The 20,529-nt window shown below is 42.9% G+C and overlaps 1 protein-coding gene across 1 annotated transcript in view; it reads left to right on the top strand.

The window, feature by feature from the left end:
* Positions 1 to 10,684, top strand: part of LOC308290224 (scavenger receptor cysteine-rich domain-containing protein DMBT1-like) — a gene marked incomplete at both ends in the record, with an annotated part of 36,134 nt that extends 25,450 nt beyond the window's left edge. Inside the window, 8 exons of the mRNA XM_080731999.1 lie at positions 832 to 978; positions 1,546 to 1,767; positions 2,045 to 2,143; positions 4,806 to 4,976; positions 5,305 to 5,403; positions 8,062 to 8,183; positions 8,878 to 9,073; positions 10,356 to 10,684. Of these exons, the coding sequence (XP_080588125.1) occupies positions 832 to 978; positions 1,546 to 1,767; positions 2,045 to 2,143; positions 4,806 to 4,976; positions 5,305 to 5,403; positions 8,062 to 8,183; positions 8,878 to 9,073; positions 10,356 to 10,684 (1,385 nt within the window). The remainder of the gene's footprint in view (positions 1 to 831; positions 979 to 1,545; positions 1,768 to 2,044; positions 2,144 to 4,805; positions 4,977 to 5,304; positions 5,404 to 8,061; positions 8,184 to 8,877; positions 9,074 to 10,355) is intronic.
* Between the last annotated feature and the right edge of the window lie 9,845 nt (positions 10,685 to 20,529).

Raw genomic sequence — 20,529 nt, 5'->3', positions numbered from 1 at the left:
TCATATTTAGTATTTCACATCATACTGTAATCATACATTGTAGTGTATTATTTGTTTGGGTAGCGCTGAAGGTCTGACTGTTGTTTCCCACTTTACAGTAACGACTACAACACCTGATGAAGGTAAACAAATACATATAAACCACTGTGTTCCTATGGCCTAGTGATTTTGTTTTATTGCATTATAAGGGAGAACCACCCATTTTCAATATTGAACTATGTCATTAATATACATTTCAGATGTTATGTGAAAATAAGAAAAAAGGTTCCCCCCTTCTGTGTTGCCTACTGGAGGATTGATTTTTGGGTTTGTATTGCAAATCACACCGGTGTGATGTCATCACGGCGTGATTTGCAATACAAACCCCAAAATCAATCCTCCAGTTCTAGGCAACACAGAAGGGGGGGGAACTTTTTACTTATTTCCACACAACTCCTCTGAGGTATATTCATGACATAGTTCAATGTTGAAAATGGGTGGTTCTCCCCTTGAAGTAGGTTGTAAATATAGCCTGAGGAGTATCCATCGCGCCTCTAGCCTAGTTCAGGCCGGTCCGGTGCATCTCAGGAACTGGACTTGAATGTGTAGGAGTATACTGGAGCAAACACGGACTTTTAGGGCCTTATAGCCTATTTTGACCTCACATTTAAAATTTAAGTAAGTTATTAGTAGGCTACAACACATTTAAGAGGATTTCATTAATAATGTAAATACAAACATGTAAATAGTTTTCACTGCAGTATTGTGTTTATCTCACAAAAATGACCATACATGGTGCACATGCAGTAGCAGTGCAAGTGTCATCTCAGTCTATTTATCATACTTTCACAGCACAAGAGGGGGACATTCGACTGGTGGACGGAAAGAGCAACTGTTCCGGCAGAGTGGAAATCTTCTCCGGTGGACAGTGGGGGACAGTGTGTGACGATGACTGGGACATGGATAATGCCCAGGTGGTGTGTAGACAGTTAGGGTGTGGCGAGGCACAGTCGGCACCACATAGAGCACATTTTGGATCAGGCGGTGATCCCATCTGGTTGGATAATGTCAAATGCACAGGCTTTGAATCAGCGCTTGCACTTTGCCCACATAGAGGTCTGGGTACCCACAACTGTGGTCACAATGAAGATGCTGGTGTCGTCTGTGCTAAAGGTAAACGTGAATGCATGCTTGAGCTGTTGTGTTCCTATGGCCTAGTGGGCGAAAAAACAAACAAACGAACAAAACAAGTATGTTGTAAATAGGCTACTTAGAAATGTAGGTCTACTGTATACTATTAGTTGTTCTTAAACACATCAACCCTGCATCCCATTCGGCCAAAACTAGGCCAATATTCTATGAAAATAGCATATTGGCATTTTCGTTACATTGTAGTATATCAGGTTTTGGTGTAATTTGTCTAAACACTATTTCATGTTATAGTAAACGACATGTACACCTTTCAACTTGTTGTAATTTGGAACATTTTATTTGAGTGTACATACTTTGTGTACATACTGTAGCAGTGCAAGTGTCATCTCAGTATTGATTATTATAACTTCACAGCACAAGAGGGGGACATTCGACTGGTAAATGGAACCACCACCTGTTCCGGCAGAGTGGAGATCTACTTCAGTGGACAGTGGGGGACAGTGTGTGATGATGACTGGGACCTGAATGATACCCAGGTGGTGTGTAGACAGTCAGGATGTGGCGAGGCAGCTGCTAGCAATGCAAGTTTTGGAGCAGGCAGTGATCTCATCTGGTTGCATGTGGTCGACTGCCATGGCAATGAATCAGAGCTTGCAAACTGCAGCCAAGGAAATAACACACTTTTGGGAAATCAGACATGTGGTCACGATGAAGATGTTGGTGTCGTCTGTAAAGGTAGCTTTTTTTGTGGCTATTTTTAAATAAGCATGTTTTGGCATTGGAGGCATAATGCCCCCCTTTCTTTCATATTTAGTATTGCAGATCATACTCTAATCATACATTGTAGAGTATTATTTGTTTGACTAACGCTGATGTTATTGGAGGTTGCTGACTGTTGATTTCCACTTTACAGGAGAGATGTCGAACGACTACTATTTCGTTGATTACTCGAATCTCCAGGACTCAGGCAAGGACAAAGTGCAGGGTGAAGAGGCCCTTAGCTCTGGACTAGGTAAGATCTGCACCTGGCTCACTGATAACAAACTATCAAGGACAGTATTTCTAAGTTTTCTAACATTTATCTGAAAACTTTAGTTACTAGTTACTTTGTAGATTTAAATTATTATTTAAAAAAAAAACATACATTACCCTCTTCAGCCCTATTTCAGCTTTGGCTATTTGAAAAAAGCCGATCTACCGGTACAAGCTCACAATTTGTTTGCGATGCAACGCATTGTGAGCTTGTAGGCTAGATCTGCTATTTTCAAAAGAGTGTTATACACTTGAAAACAATGGGACATTCTGCATTAATGAGTACTTTTACTTTAGTACATTTTGAATTTGTGGGGACGGGCCTCACTTCCTCCCACCACCACCCACTTTCTCTCACCTCCACCCACCCACCTCCACCAACTTTAACCCACCCATCTCTACCCACTTTCACCCAACTCCACCCACTTTCTCCCACATCCACCCACTTTGGCCCCCCCACCTCCACCCACTTTCACCCGACTCCAAGGGGCAGGAAAGTGGATGGAGTTGGGTAAAAGTGGGTGGGCCTGGGTGAAAGTGGGTGGAGGTTGGGGGAAAGTGAATAGAGCTGGGTGAAAGTAGGTGGAGGTTGATGGAGTGGATGGAGGTGAAATTGAGCGGAGGTAGGTGGGGGTGGCTGAAAGTTGGATGTGGGTGAAAATGTGTGGTGGTGGGTGGGGATGGGTGAAAATGGTTGGAGGTGGGGAAAATGGGTGGATGTGAGTGAAAGTAGGTGGAGGTGTGTGGAGGTAGGTGAAAGTTAGTGGAGGTGGGTGGGGCTGGGTGAAACTTGGTGGATGTGGGTACAGTTGGGGGTGGAGGTTGGTGGTGTGGATGGAGGTGGGTGGGTGGGGTAGGTGAAAGTGGGTAGAGGTGGGTGGAGATGTGTGGAGTTGGGTGAAATTGGGTGGAGGTTGAGAGTTGGTGGGGGTGGGTGGAGGTGGGTGAAAGTGGGTGGAGGTTGGTGGGGGTGGATGGAGGTGGGTGAAAATGAAACTGCATATTCGGAATGGTGGTGTTTCTTATTTTTGGAATGGTGGGGTCTTATAGAACAATGGGAAACCCCAACATTCCGAATAATGGAAGTCAATCTTCGGAATGGTGGGGTTTCGGAATGAAGTACATTTTGAATTCCGGACTTGTAACAGAGTATTTCCACCTTGCAGCATTGATACGTCTACATTATGTAACAAATGTGTGTACTTTTTCCACCACTGCACCTGGGTAAAACTGAATCCATCATCTTTGGGTCCAGTTTTAAGTAACCTTGGCAAGGTTGACAACTTCAGTCAAAGTGGGTGGAAATGTTATCACAAGAAAATATGAAATTACCTATCTAGGTTGCATTTTAAAGGCACATCTTACAGTACAGGCACCTCAAAGGCCTTAAAAACAAGGCTCCAAAGTTAAACATCCTAAAACAAACGGGTTAGGCTACTGCTTAACCTTCAATCTCAGGCTCATCTTGACCCTGATCATTTTGAAAGGGTGGGATGGCTCAGGGTAGATGACTGAGTAGCATCTTGCAATGGGACTGGTGTATAAGATACACTACAACACTAATACCCATGTACCTGACAAACTACTGGTCTACAAGATATGCTATACAGCACTAAGACACCCATGTACCTGACACTTCAAAGACATCAAAGAAGTCCACAATCACAACACCAGAAGCAGCTGCTGCACTAATCACGTTCGGTTCAACCAAGATTTGGCACAAACCAAGAGTAAAATTTGTTCTCCTGTCTGCCACAAAAAATGTGGAATGCCCTACCAATGGCCTTAAAGGAGAGTAAATCCTTACTCTTCTTTAAAACCGCTCTGAAAGAACACCTACAGGTACATTAGCTGCAACTCGAAACTGGCCCCTGTAAAAATTCAAAGCCCACTTTGAGTATCCCGGAGAAGGCCATATGGGCCGAAACGCATGGATTATCCCAGTTTTAGTTGTTCAAACATGAATTAGCCGTCATAAAATAAAGGCTTTTGTATTTTTCACTAGAAGAGTGCCTTGGTTTCTTTTTCTTTAGTTCCCACTTTGCTTATGTTTTAAGTACAGCACAAATATGAATTTCATTCTAATGTACGGTAAATACAAATATGTGATTTGTTCACTGGGGTATTAGAGATGTTTATCTCACAAAACAATGACCATAAATGGTGTACATACTGTAGCAGTGCAAGTGTCATCTCAGTATCGATTATTATGCCCTTCTTTCTCTCATATTTAGTATTTCACATCATACTGTAATCATACATTGTAGTGTATTATTTGTTTGGGTAGCGCTGACGGTCTGACTGTTGTTTTCCACTTTACAGTAACGGATACAATGATGAATGATGATGAAGGTAAACAAATATATATAAACCGCTGTGTTCCTATTGCCTCGTGATTAACTTTTTTATTATTGTATTAAGTATGTTGTAAATATAGCCTATCGTGACCTCACGTTTAAAATTACGTATTCACCACTTAAAGTACGTTTTATGTACAACCTAAGAGGATTTCATTCAATAATGTAAATTGTTTTCAATGGGGTATTATATTAATGTTTATCTCACAAAGCTGACGATACTGTACATGGTGTACAGATAGCAGTGCAAGTGTCATCTCAGTATCGATTATTATAACTTCACAGCACAAGAGGGGGACATTCGACTGGTAAATGGAACCACCACCTGTTCCGGCAGAGTGGAGATCTACTTCAGTGGACAGTGGGGGACAGTGTGTGATGATGACTGGGACCTGAATGATACCCAGGTGGTGTGTAGACAGTCAGGATGTGGCGAGGCAGCTGCTAGCAATGCAAGTTTTGGAGCAGGCAGTGATCTCATCTGGTTACATGGGGTCGACTGCCATGGCAATGAATCAGAGCTTGCAAACTGCAGCCAAGGAAATAACACACTTTTGGGAAATCAGACATGTGGTCACGATGAAGATGTTGGTGTCGTCTGTAAAGGTAGCTTTTTTTGTGGCTATTTTTAAATAAGCATGTTTTGGCATTGGAGGCATAATGCCCCCCTTTCTTTCATATTTAGTATTGCAGATCATACTCTAATCATACATTGTAGAGTATTATTTGTTTGACTAACGCTGATGTTATTGGAGGTTGCTGACTGTTGATTTCCACTTTACAGGAGAGATGTCGAACGACTACTATTTCGTTGATTACTCGAATCTCCAGGACTCAGGCAAGGACAAAGTGCAGGGTGAAGAGGCCCTTAGCTCTGGACTAGGTAAGATCTGCACCTGGCTCACTGATAACAAACTATCAAGTACAGTATTTCTAAGTTTTCTAACATTTATCTGAAAACTTTAGTTACTAGTTACTTTGTAGATTTAAATTATTATAAAAAAAAAAAACATACATTACCCTCTTCAGCCCTATTTCAGCTTTGGCTATTTGAAAAAAGCCGATCTACAAGCTCACAATTTGTTTGCGATGCAACGCATTGTGAGCTTGTAGGCTAGATCTGCTATTTTCAAAAGAGTGTTATACACTTGAAAACAATGGGACATTCTGCATTAATGAGTACTTTTACTTTAGTACATTTTGAATTTGTGGGGACGGGCCTCACTTCCTCCCACCACCACCCACTTTCTCTCACCTCCACCCACCCACCTCCACCAACTTTAACCCACCCATCTCTACCCACTTTCACCCAACTCCACCCACTTTCTCCCACATCCACCCACTTTGGCCCCCCCACCTCCACCCACTTTCACCCGACTCCAAGGGGCAGGAAAGTGGATGGAGTTGGGTAAAAGTGGGTGGGCCTGGGTGAAAGTGGGTGGAGGTTGGGGGAAAGTGAATAGAGCTGGGTGAAAGTAGGTGGAGGTTGATGGAGTGGATGGAGGTGAAATTGAGCGGAGGTAGGTGGGGGTGGCTGAAAGTTGGATGTGGGTGAAAATGTGTGGTGGTGGGTGGGGATGGGTGAAAATGGTTGGAGGTGGGGAAAATGGGTGGATGTGAGTGAAAGTAGGTGGAGGTGTGTGGAGGTAGGTGAAAGTTAGTGGAGGTGGGTGGGGCTGGGTGAAACTTGGTGGATGTGGGTACAGTTGGGGGTGGAGGTTGGTGGTGTGGATGGAGGTGGGTGGGTGGGGTAGGTGAAAGTGGGTAGAGGTGGGTGGAGATGTGTGGAGTTGGGTGAAATTGGGTGGAGGTTGAGAGTGGGTGGGGGTGGGTGGAGGTGGGTGAAAGTGGGTGGAGGTTGGTGGGGGTGGATGGAGGTGGGTGAAAATGAAACTGCATATTCGGAATGGTGGTGTTTCTTATTTTTGGAATGGTGGGGTCTTATAGAACAATGGGAAACCCCAACATTCCGAATAATGGAAGTCAATCTTCGGAATGGTGGGGTTTCGGAATGAAGTACATTTTGAATTCCGGACTTGTAACAGAGTATTTCCACCTTGCAGCATTGATACGTTTACATTATGTAACAAATGTGTGTACTTTTTCCACCACTGCACCTGGGTAAAACTGAATCCATCATCTTTGGGTCCAGTTTTAAGTAACCTTGGCAAGGTTGACAACTTCAGTCAAAGTGGGTGGAAATGTTATCACAAGAAAATATGAAATTACCTATCTAGGTTGCATTTTAAAGGCACATCTTACAGTACAGGCACCTCAAAGGCCTTAAAAACAAGGCTCCAAAGTTAAACATCCTAAAACAAACGGGTTAGGCTACTGCTTAACCTTCAATCTCAGGCTCATCTTGACCCTGATCATTTTGAAAGGGTGGGATGGCTCAGGGTAGATGACTGAGTAGCATCTTGCAATGGGACTGGTGTATAAGATACACTACAACACTAATACCCATGTACCTGACAAACTACTGGTCTACAAGATATGCTATACAGCACTAAGACACCCATGTACCTGACACTTCAAAGACATCAAAGAAGTCCACAATCACAACACCAGAAGCAGCTGCTGCACTAATCACGTTCGGTTCAACCAAGATTCGGCACAAACCAAGAGTAAAATTTGTTCTCCTGTCTGCCACAAAAAATGTGGAATGCCCTACCAATGGCCTTAAAGGAGAGTAAATCCTTACTCTTCTTTAAAACCGCTCTGAAAGAACACCTACAGGTACATTAGCTGCAACTCGAAACTGGCCCCTGTAAAAATTCAAAGCCCACTTTGAGTATCCCGGAGAAGGCCATATGGGCCGAAACGCATGGATTATCCCAGTTTTAGTTGTTCAAACATGAATTAGCCGTCATAAAATAAAGGCTTTTGTATTTTTCACTAGAAGAGTGCCTTGGTTTATTTTTCTTTAGTTCCCACTTTGCTTATGTTTTAAGTACAGCACAAATATGAATTTCATTCTAATGTACGGTAAATACAAATATGTGATTTGTTTTTACGGGGGTATTAGAGATGTTTATCTCACAAAACAATGACCATAAATGGTGTACATACTGTAGCAGTGCAAGTGTCATCTCAGTATCGATTATTATGCCCTTCTTTCTCTCATATTTAGTATTTCACATCATACTGTAATCATACATTGTAGTGTATTATTTGTTTGGGTAGCGCTGACGGTCTGACTGTTGTTTTCCACTTTACAGTAACGGATACAATGATGAATGATGATGAAGGTAAACAAATATATATAAACCGCTGTGTTCCTATTGCCTCGTGATTAACTTTTTTATTATTGTATTAAGTATGTTGTAAATATAGCCTATCGTGACCTCACGTTTAAAATTACGTATTCACCACTTAAAGTACGTTTTATGTACAACCTAAGAGGATTTCATTCAATAATGTAAATTGTTTTCAATGGGGTATTATATTAATGTTTATCTCACAAAGCTGACCATACTGTACATGGTGTACAGATAGCAGTGCAAGTGTCATCTCAGTATCGATTGTTATAACTTCACAGCACATGAGGGGGCCATTCGACTGGTACATGGAACGAACAACTGTTCCGGCAGAGTGGAAATCTACTCCAATGGACAGTGGGGGACAGTGTGTGATGACAGCTGGGACCTGCATGACGCCCAGGTTAGCGGTGGGCGTTATGGTGATACATATCGTGGAGACGATACAATACGATATGCCTTTTCAGAGATATCGTATATATCGTGATACAATGAGGAAGAGCCTTGTAAAAAAAAGAATCCTGGTGAATTTTTAATACAGATTCATTGCAGTTTCATTTCAAACCTGCATTTTGGTTTTAGTTCTCAAACTTTAAATTGGGAAGGTCTCTCTCTTAACTCTGACAGTGTACAAATGAAACCAAATGTAAGGGTCCATTTGGTTTCATTTGTACACTGTCAGAGTTACATACTTGTAAGGGTCAATTTAGACCTCCCAAAAGGAACCCAGAGAGTCCCTGGACCCCACTTAAGCCTGTATCAGAGTCGGGTCGGTGTAGTGCCGTGTAGTCTTTTTGAGTCATAAAACTACAACGTTAACGCTCAAAAAGACTACACGGCACTACACCGCGGAGGATACCCTTCCACCGCGGACCCGACTCTGATACGGGCTTTAGAGGACCACTGGTCTAATGGTCTGTTACTCCTTTTTCTTTTAGTTTTTGTTACCTCGTAGGTGGTTGTACTGTTAAGTAACTTGAAAAATAACCATAAAAACCCAACATGAAAAAGAATCGTGGTAAGATTGTGTATCGTGATACAGCTTGGAAAAACATTGTGATATTGTATTTCTCCATATCGCCCACCCCTACGCCCAGGTGGTGTGTAGACAGTTGGGGTGTGGCAGTACCCTGGCACCACACACTGCACATTTCGGACCAGGCAGTGTTCCCATCTTGCTGGACGAGGTCCGCTGCACAGGCCGTGAATCAGAGCTTCTACAGTGCAGACGTGGAGGTTTGGGAACCCACGACTGTGAACACGAAGAAGATGCCGGTGTGGTCTGTGATGGAGGTAAACGTCAATACTGTACATGCCGTGCTGCATTTTGAGCTGTTGTGTTTCTTTATGGCCTAGTGGGCGAAATAATATTAATAATAATAACTAGAAATTCGCGGCCGCTGTGCGGCCGCTCATATCTAGAAATCGCGCCCTAACGGGCGCTCATATTTAAAAAAAAAAAAAAAAAAAAAAAAAAAAAAAAATTGATGGTCAGCAAGGAACTCATATTTAAAAAAAAAAAAAAAAAAAGTTGATGGTCAGCAAGGAACATGCGTTGTTGATTTTTGTATTATGTTTTTGAGACGATTGAACAACTGCTGAACGTGGAGTTGCAGATGCAAATTTGGGACATACATACATACAGACAGACATACACACGACCCCATTCTGATTAGGTTGTGAGATATTTGGATTCACAATATTTAAATCATTTGAAAATAAGTAGAAATGTAGGCCTATAATAATATTAGTTTTACTTAACCACATGAACCCTAGCGTCCCATTTGGAAAAAAAAGATAGTCGAACAGGGTACACACGAAATAGAACACTGTTTTATGATATAGTAAATGTCTACTTTAAAATTGCATACATTTAGTTGTTATTGGCACAGTTTATTTGAGTGTTTCACTGATCAAAACACAGCTGTAAAGGTAGCTTTTTTTGTGACTATCAATAAGTATTTTTGGCATTGGTGTTATAATGCCCTTCATTCTTTCATATTTATTATTTCACATCATACTGTAATCATACATTGTAGTGTATTATTTGTTTGGTTAGCGCTGAAGGTCTGACTGTTGTTTTCCACTTTACAGTAACGGCAACAATGATGAATGATGATGAAGGTAAACAAATATACATATAAACCACTGTGTTCCTATGGCCTAGTGATTCTGTTTTTAAATTATTTTATTAAGTATGTTGTAAATATAGCCTACTTTTGAACCAGAGTTAATGTCGAGGAGTCCTTGAGCAAGACTCTGAATCCCTAGTTGCTCCCGGTGAGCAGTTTGGTGCCCTGCATGGTTTCCTCCGCCATCGGTGTATGAATGTGTGTGTGAATGGACGAATGCAATGCACAATGCGCATCTCTGTAAAGCACCTTGGCTAAAAGCTTTATATACATTTTACCATTTAAGTACATTTAAGAGGATTTCATTAATAATGTAAATACAAATGTAAATTGTTTTCACTGGGGTATTATGAATGCTTGTCTCAAAAAAATAACCATAAATGGTGCACACATACTGTAGCAGTGCAAGTGTCATCTCAGTATCAATTATCATAACTTCACAGGACAAGAGGGGGACATTCGACTGGCAAATGGAACCACCTGTTCCGGCAGAGTGGAGATCTTCTCCAGGGGACGGTGGGGGACAGTGTGTGACGACAGATGGGACATGGATGACGCCCAGGTGGTGTGTAGACAGTCAGGGTGTGGCGAGGCACTAATAGCTTCACGCAACGCCCGTTTTGGTGAAGGCAGTGATCCCATCTGGCTGGACGGTGTCCAATGCACTGGTAGTGAATCGGAGCTCAGACTGTGCCCACATAAAGGTTTGGGAAGCCACGACTGTAGTCACAAAGAAGATGCTGGTGTCGTCTGTGATGGAGGTAAACATTAATGTATTTTGTACTGCAATTGAGCTGAGCTGAGCTGTTGTGTTCCTATGGCCTAGTGGGCGAAAAATGAAACAAACAAATAATAATAATAATAATAATAATTGCATATTGAAATAACTGTAATCCCTGTAAATAAGGAAGCATTTTTTTTGTGTAGCTATTAATCAATACATATTTTCATCACTTTCTTCATTCTTACTGCATTCAGTATTAAATGTGTTGAACAAACTTAATTTCTTTAGTAATATTTACAGATAATTAGGTTAACTCAATATTTTCTGTTAGTATGAACTAAAGATATTTGCTTAAGTGTTAAATCATTTAGTTTGTTTCAATTTAAATTACTCATATTAAATGCATTACATTAAATGATCAAATGTGAGTTATATCTATATTACAAGCCAATAATATTCACTCAATAACATTTTAGGCAGGAACATTCACGTCAAGAATATAACAATTAATAACATAATGAACAGATAGACTCGGCAAGATATTGGCAAGGATATTTAACCATTTATTGCATAAATGGAATACAGTTAAACTTGGCGTTTGAAGGGCTCCGCGATCGGAGATGCTCCCTGAATTTTGTGCAGGCATTTCTGAGCATGCTAAGCAAAATCAGGGAACGCAGCAATACCCCCCATAGGGATAGAATAGCAAATAGCAATAACCGTGACATGTAACATAGTCAAATCACAGTATTGAGCTTAACAACATTGACATGAACTTACACAAAATCACAGTATGAGCTTAACAACATGACATGAAACTTAGACAAGATCACAGTACTTGCTTAACCACATTGACATGTAACTTAATCAGACAATCACAAGTATTTGAGCTTAGCCAGAGTGATCATGCAAAGGTGGAGGCTGGGGTGGAGGAGGAAGCAAGCAGCAAATGATTCCGAAGCTTCGGAACCAAGCATTGGTAGGGAAAGCAAGCTCTATTTAAAGGAGCCTTCCCTACTGATTGAGAGCTCTGATTGGAGTATGGCAGTCATGTGACATAATGACCAGCAGATATGTTAATGAGGTATGAGAACAGAGCTGACTGACAACTGACACTCAGACTGGCGGCGACTTGACTCCCATGCCCTGCATAAACTTACGCTATGCTTTATTTTAGGCAGGAACATTCACGTCAAGAATATAACAATTAATAACATAATGAACAGATAGACTCGGCAAGATATTGGCAAGGATATTTAACCATTTATTGCATAAATGGAATACAGTTAAACTTGGCGTTTGAAGGGCTCCGCGATCGGAGATGCTCCCTGAATTTTGTGCAGGCATTTCTGAGCATGCTAAGCAAAATCAGGGAACGCAGCAATACCCCCCAAAACTAATGAGCTTGCTCTCTGTCTTGGCAGGGCTCGGCCAACCAGAGAGCGCTTTAAAACCCCCCAAAACACGGAACCCAACGCCACATAAAACCTGTGTCAGTCAGACTCTGGTTATGTGAAGCAGCAGAGCGCCACTGCAGACTTCTATATGATTAAAGCAAAAAGACTGCAGAGTCTTTACCACAAAGAAGCCATCCTAACGCTTAGCAGTAACTATGTGAACAGCCGCTGGCTGCGATCTCTACGTTGAATTTATTTAACTTATGCAAAAAAGATACAGCTGCATCTTAAAGAGAGATCATTCTATGGATAGTGAAAATGTACCTATTCTGTGTAGCTGCGAAGCTTCGCCTATTCTTGAATGATTAGCCTATTTTAAGAAGCAGATGTTCTTAAAGAAAGGCCATTCGAGCCGGGAAGCTCCCCTGCTGGCCTTGGATTAATTTAATTGCATGATTGATAATTATTTGTATTTTATTATTTTTTATTTATTTATTTTAATTTACTTTTACTTTTAATGTACTTTACTGAGCTGTGCACCGCGCTTAAGGGGAGTGGGCTAATTAAAGTTACCTATGTTTATTGGACATCAACCTGCATGGAGTAGCCTAATCCCTACCAGCTGCGCTGCCCATGCCACCACCTTGTTGCTTCGGATAGACCGACTCCTCATTCCATCGCGCCCATGGCTTTTTGGGCCGCCAGAATGTCCGCTGTCCCTGGGCGAATGTAACGTTCGAACGCTGTTGACGACCAGCGGCCCATGACTTTGAGTGTTGAAGCTGGGACCAGGGTGGCTGCTGATGTAGCTGCGCCGATGCGGAACGAGTGGGACGTGTACAGCTCTGGAGGCATCCCGCATCTTTTGCAGAGGAGACGGAGTCTGGCCGTAAACCATGCCCTTGACATTGACTTCCCCTTGTCCGTCAGGAACAGGGGCTCGTCTTGCCTCGCCAGGGGACGCTTTTGCAGGTACCGGACCATGGAGGACAGAGGACAAAACATGGTTTTAGTTTGAGAAATAATTACTTGTCCCTTCCTTGTCTGTTTTAGAGTGCTTGAGAAATATTGAATACATGTGAGAATCGACCGTGATATTTGCCATGCTAAGGTCGTGAAGAGGATCCAAGCGATCTGTATTAGAGGTAAATTCCCCACACCTGAGAAACCCGTAGAAAGCAGAGAAGAAAACTGTTTCTAGTAACAAATCAACATATGCACCGAAACACCCCTGCCTTAAGTGAGCCACCAGTTTGTGCACAAGGGGTATAGTAAGAGGAAGTCGCTTGATACAGCTTGCCTCGCCAGAGGCCACGCAGATACCATGAAATGGAGGATAAAAAGAAGTATTAGTTGAGAACGTAGACTGGATTGCCTTGTTGCACTACCCGGCTGAATATCAATTAACTCATACCATCATAAGGTGCTGCAGAGACTTGAATATACTTAGAATCATCTTGAGCCTTGTTGCAACGATCATTATTATAATTATAATTAATTATAATACAACCATGCAATGTATATAATACATCTGACTTATCAGCCATATAATTATGCCTTTAGATGAAGATGCAGTTTGATTAACGAATGACCTGCCTTTCATGGCTCGGGAGGAGGTCCAGGTGAGCATCCTCGATCCAGAATCCTCGATCATCCCATTCCCGACACATGGATGTCGCTCATGAAACAGGCAGGCAGCCCGTCTGCCGAATCTGTAGCGTGCAAGCAGGCGGGCCAGCAGGGGGCGGGCGCGCAGCAGGAAGGCGGGCGGGCGGGTGTGCAGCAGGCGGGCAGGCAGCGTGCAGGCAGGCGGGAGTACAGGCAGCATGCAGGCAGGCGGGCTCATGGTTGCAGCAGAAGTAGCGTTAGCTGAAGCTGTAGTAGCAATGCCCTCTGCAGTGCCGACCGGCTCCTGACTGGCCTCATGGTATTATACAGTAGTGGACGAACTATAAAGATAAACATGTTAGCAGAAAGCACGCAGCACTGCAGCACAACGCTGCAATGAAATGCTGCAGCAGCTCCAGTATGAAGCTGAAAAGTTAAACATGATGTTAGCAGCAGACATGTAGCAGCCTCAGCAAGAAGCTATAAAGAAAAACACAATTTAGCAGAACATGTAGCAGCTTTAGCCTGAAGCTGCAATGATAAAACCTGAGGCCGTAGCAGTGGGCATGCCGCAGCTCCGGCATGGAGCTGTAATGATAACATGATGTTAGCAACCGACATGTATCAGCTTTAGCATGAGTTGTAAAGTTAAACATGATGTCAGCATTAACTAGCAGTAGCATTAGCTGTAATTATTAGCAGTTATGCTAGCAGGCAGCAGCAGGTTGAGTGGAGCTAGCAATAGCTGAAATTATAGGACACATGATAGTATCTGACTGAAGCAGCAGCAACAAGCCATTAGCACAATTATGTGATCATTGTAGCATCCGAGATAGCAGCACGACTGATAAAGAAAGAAGCCTGGAAATGAAACATGTTGTTAGCAACAGACATGTAGCAGCTTTAGCATGAGCATAAGTTGAGCATACAGAGAAATGGTAGAGTCAAAGCAACAGCCAGCCTGCAGTAAATAGTTTTTACACCGAAGAGCCTTTCAGTGTGCAAAATTACAGAACAAGTGTTTAACGCTGTTCCGAACAACGTTCAGCATGTACTGGCTGTGCATAGATACAATAATCAACTCAGTTTATCCATTTCACATGGCCACTTAAGTGTTATCATGCTAGCGTTTGTAGCACAAGACATTAGCGTTAGCCGCTAACATAAGCATTTAGCAGTGAACAAGCTTTTCACATGGCTATCCCAGTGTTGCCATGCTAGCGTTGTAGCATGAGACAATGACAACCCCTGAGTTACTAGCATTAGCCTCAAACATTAGCATTTAGCAGTGAACAAGCCTCTCCCCATGCTGGAATGTATCCTCTTACTCTATACAACTCAAAGGTTCCAAATGCGCTAACATTAGCATTTAGCAGTGAACAAACCTCTCACCATGCTGGAATATTCCTCTCACTCAAACCTCTCTCTCAAAGGTTCCTGAGTAAATAGGGAGAGCTTCCTAGGATCTCCTTTTAGTAGAACTGTACCATCATGCAACTGTACTTTTCCCATGCAACCTTCTAACAAGTCTTCAACTCTCCCCACACTACACACACAGTAGCTGCTTGACCTCATGTGGCTCAAAAAGGGAATTAACCCACTCTGCACACAGACTAGGCTGATTCTAACAGGAAGCATGTTGGAAGGATGTTGAAAGCAAGCCAAATAAGCAACTTTACTTCAGAACAAGCCCGAACAAAACAACCCACAACTAGAAGTTATGGAGAAACAAGACCGAGTTGCTTATAATGGGCAGACCTGGCAACACTGCTAGACTGAGAACAGTGTGAATGTGTATGGTAGCAGTACATAGACTACACTACCCATGATGCATTGCCCATTTAACAACCTCCCTTATCAACTTTCCACCATTCCACCACATAGGACATTAACTATGGTGTTTGTAAAGCCAAATAATCACCTGTGCAAGAACCTTCATTTCCATACTTAAGCAAGTGTGAGAGTGAGCGTGTTTGATCCTCGCTTGAATGCCGCAATCTCACCTACTTTACTCCAAGTAGTGGCAGTTAGTTGAATATGGACTAATTCAACTGTAGCACATGACAATCTCTCTCATGGTAACAAGTTCTTACACCCATGAAAGGCATATGTTAACCATTAAACATTTAAACCCCCTCCATAAAACTTCTAACATCTTGAAATGCTGTACCACTGAATTATCTAATCATCAATATTTGATTCAAGACTCTTACCGAATACTAGCTGAACCACTCCTCAAGGACAGGTCCCCAACAAACACTCGGACTCAGGCTTCTGCATGGCCAAACAGGCCCAGACGCAGACACCTCCCCTTATGCTCTGCCCTTAAAGGGGCAGTGCTACTCCTGTAAACACTTGACATGATTCCTGAATGAGCAAAGCATTAATCTTAATACACAAATATACTCAGTAGTTCCAACCTGCCTGCAGAGTAAAAGTAGCATTAGTATATGATTAGCAGCAATGTTGGGAAAAGAGGCATATATTAGAAGTGAGCAATAGCATCAGAATATCATCCATGCATGATATCAATAATAGCATAGGCTACACCTGTTTAAAGCAGGATGGGAATCCCTGCATGGAGCCATGCATCTGAAGGGAGTATGGCCACACCGGCCAACATGTTGGATTAGCTGCCGAACTAGCTGGTGTTTGCAGAGTGTAGCCCTGCGATTAAAGATTTAAGAAACCCAGTGTGGCATCTGCTGGAGACAAACAGCACTGGAAGCTGGGCAGGAACAACAGTTCACATACTGTTCTAGGCAGCACAAATCACAGCCAATGCCATCATGGTTCGGGGTGCACTGTAGAGCAAAGCATGCTGTTAGCTTATGTTGCTACAAACAATTTGAAGCTTCCACTACTACCACTGTTAGCATATGCTATACTGTTGAAATGTTTTCTCTTCTGAGAAGCAAGCATGCTAGTAATACATTTTAGATGAGACCTTGTTCAAGTTATGAGTAGTAGTAAACACGTAAATGAGAACTAATGAAGTAGTGCATCATGATAGCTGTAGTTAACATTAGGCATAATACTGTTAGCAGTAGCATAGTGATAGCAACAGATATAAAAGCAGGCTAGCATTGCTATTGAAGCAGCACGGCAGTAAGCAGTATCTAAAGCAGAACCATATGGTATCACCAAGCTTTCGAGCAGAACCAGAGAGTAGAGCAGCCGCAGCAGCAAGCAGCAAATGATTCCGAAGCTTCGGAACCAAGCATTGGTAGGGAAAGCAAGCTCTATTTAAAGGAGCCTTCCCTACTGATTGAGAGCTCTGATTGGAGTATGGCAGTCATGTGACATAATGACCAGCAGATATGTTAATGAGGTATGAGAACAGAGCTGACTGACAACTGACACTCAGACTGGCGGCGACTTGACTCCCATGCCCTGCATAAACTTACGCTATGCTTTATTAATTGTACATAGTTGCCATAATTGTATTGAGTAGCTCTTGTGTAAGTCTACTGAATTAATTTGCTCTTGCTGTTCTTGCTCTGTTTCGTCTTTGACCCATTACCTTCCAACCTGTGTGTTTCTCCTCTGTAATCCATCTCCCTCCAGCTTCTGAACTCATTTGCGGTCAGAGTCAAATCCAAATGGCCCTGAGTCTATTCAGCCTGGAATCCTTTGGTTTGAATGGATCCTCCGGTCACCTCCAAGACCCGCGCTGCTCATTTTTCACAGAGCGTGATGGAGCAGTGTGGTACCAAGTGGAACGCCAGGCTGACACCTGTGGGAACGTAGTGACGGTGAGGATCTGTCCGTTAACGTGTTGCTGTTGTTACATTATCGTCTGTGTTCAGGGGTGTTGCACCAAATCCTGGGCCCTGGGTACAAGGATTCACTGCGGGGCCCCCCATGAATGTTCTTCATAGGGGGAAGGGGTTTTATCCCATTTAGACTGGGAACGCATTCTTTTGTGCTTTAACTATTGAGAAATAGCAGATCTACAAGCTCACAGCGCGGCACCGAATGCAGCGCTGCGAGCTTGTAGATGTTATATTTCAACGTTTCTTTTTGAAAAACCTTGTTGATCTATGTCAGTGCCGGTGCTCAGACTTCTTCATGTGAAGGACCCCCAAAATGATATGTATTTGGCCACGGACCCCCATCTCAAAACATTTAGTTCCAGGGAGGGGACCCCCCAAAAGCAAAATTTTAGTTACAAATGTTCGCTTAAAAAACACATATTCAAAGAATTGCACACATTTTCAAGACTTTTCAAAAATAGCAGATCTACAAGCTCGCAGGTGATCTTGTTGTGAGCGTTAGGTCGCAGTTACTTACAGTATACTATCCAAACCTCCACCGGCTGTCAGTCCATCAGTCCCTCCGTACATCCGTCCTTCCGTCAGTCACGTCACACGTCACACTTTTCCCCTACTCATATCTCCGCCACCGTTGCCCCTATCCATGCCAAAATTTCCACACACACTCCTTGACTCATTTATTCTAGCGCCACCATGATGCCGATTCTTGCAAGACACATTTTTGGACACTGCTCCTACAAATTTTGTCCTAAAATCACACAAATCGGTACACACTTGGTCTACACTCATGTCTTCAACATGAATCTGTCCCATATAGCGCCACCATCAGGACGATTTTATCAAACACATTTTTGGACGCTGCACTGCTCCTACAGATTTTGCCTTAAAATCACGCAAATCGGTACAGAGTATGTCTACACTCATGTCATCAACATGGATCTGTCCCATATAGCGCCACCATCAGGACGATTTTTTCAAACACTTTTTTTGGACACTGCTCCTACACATTTTGCTCTAAAATCACGCTGCGACCTTGCGGTCGCTTATCTCCCGATTAGGGAGTCTTACTGGTGTTAGAAGTTCTCATTAACACTGTGTCAGTGATGATCCAGTGTGCCCGCAAGAAAAGGCTGTGCACCTAAGAAATACAGTTTCGCTACTCACCTAAACAACTAGACGGCTGTAGTGAGTTGAAAGCCTACTATAGTGGAAGCACTCTGAGCCACACATTGTGACGCGTTGTGAGCTTGTAGATCTGCTATTTTTGGTGAACCTTCCCCCCAGAATAGGGATGCAGGGTTCAAGTGGTTAAACGTCAAGTAAAAAGTTATTTTCAGTCAGTTCTGAATCTGATGGAAACGGATATTTCACTGTGACATACATACTGCATCACAGTGTTCAGGGGTGCCGTGGATGAAAAAGTTATTTACAGGTGTGCCCTGAGTCAAAAACATTTGAAAACCCCTGGGCTAGATGATTCACCGGACTGACCAGTCAGTTAACCTCTGTCTTTTCAGACCAACAGCACGCATGCCATCTACTCCAACACTTTGTTTGTCTACCCTGACAATAACGTCTCAACTCATGAGAGTTTTCCCTTCGCCTGTATCTATCCTCTGGACACAGAGGCCAGCCTAGGTGTGGCTATCAGACCGGAAAAACCTCAGTGAGTATCCCATTATTCAATATTGCAAATGCAGTGGAACTCTGTTGATATGCAATGTATTGCAGTAGGGCCTATACAGTAAATGTGAACTGCATGGGCGTCCCGCTGGCCTGGTGGTCAAGGCGCATACCACATACTAGGCTACAATGCCTGCTGGCGTCGCCAGTTCGATTCCCGATTCGGACGACCTTTGCCACATGTCATTCCCCATCTCTCTCCCCATTTCCTGTCAGTCTACTGTCCTATCAATAAAGGCATAAAAAGCCCAAAAACAAATCTTAAAAAAAAGAAAAATGTGAACTGCATTGCACCAAACAGCCTCAGGACAGAACTGTGAAAAGGCAGACAAAATGACAAAAGTAACAGATAACATATAATAATTCCCTACCTACTCAGCCCTGAAATTACAGCCAACCGGAAACCAAAGTTTTATTTTGTTAGGCCTAACGGTGACTGTCTGCCATGCAGTGGTTCTCAACCTGTGGTTTGGGACCCCCAGGGTGGTCCCCACATTATTTTGGGGGGTCCCCAGATGATTACCTTAATGTACAACAAACCAACATAAAGTTTAAGTGTATAGAGGTTATCTAACATTTTTAAAGTGACAATTTAAGGATTTTTGTAAATCTCTAAAATGACAAATTAAACCTTGGCCAAATTGTCTAATATTAGTGGCAGAAATTGTGAAAATAGCCGATCTGCATGCTCACAACGGCTGATCTACATGATCACAACGGCGTTGTGAGCAAGTAGATCTGCTATTTTCACAATAGAACACCGTGTTATACAAAATGTAATGCTTCAACTGTTGCTTGAGGCATTCCAAGTGCTTGTCAGGGTGTGTGGCACAAATGGCACATTTATGACAAAATATGACTATTTTGGGGGTCGCGGCCTGAAAAGGTTGAGAACCACTGCTTTAAATGCCATCATGTTTCCTTCACAGGCTTGAAGGTGCCATGTCAGGTGTGGGTTCACCAGTCAGTGCCACCATGCTCTTGTACAAAAACTCCAACTACACAGAGCCTTTCCCGGCAGGACCAGTCAGCCTGGGCACTCCCCTGTACGTAGGAGTATCTGTAGGGATGACGGATCCACGGTTTGTGGTCGTTTTGGACACCTGCTACGGCACTCACTCCTCCAGCCACGATGACCTCAAGCGCCACTTCTTCATTAAAAACCAGTATGTTTCATTCTTCAGCAGACACGTGCACACATAGACATGAAATGGGGGCTTGAGCCCCTGCCCTGTTATCTGTCTGTAAAAAGTGCCCTCTCAAGACCATGAATGCAGTTTTTTACAATGGTGAAAGAAATACAAATGCCCCTCTTTCCCTGCCATACGTGAAGGCGGCATTCTGAAGCATCTTATGTTGAAAGAATTGCCTTCTCTGTTTAGAAATCCATGCTGTACGCCACATTGCCTTTTTTATGCTTAGTTTAGTG

This window comes from Nannobrachium achirus, assembly GCF_963921795.1.
Source record: "Nannobrachium achirus genome assembly, chromosome: 8".
Classification (NCBI taxonomy): domain Eukaryota; kingdom Metazoa; phylum Chordata; class Actinopteri; order Myctophiformes; family Myctophidae; genus Nannobrachium; species Nannobrachium achirus.
This window is presented reverse-complemented; position numbering and strand designations above follow the sequence as displayed.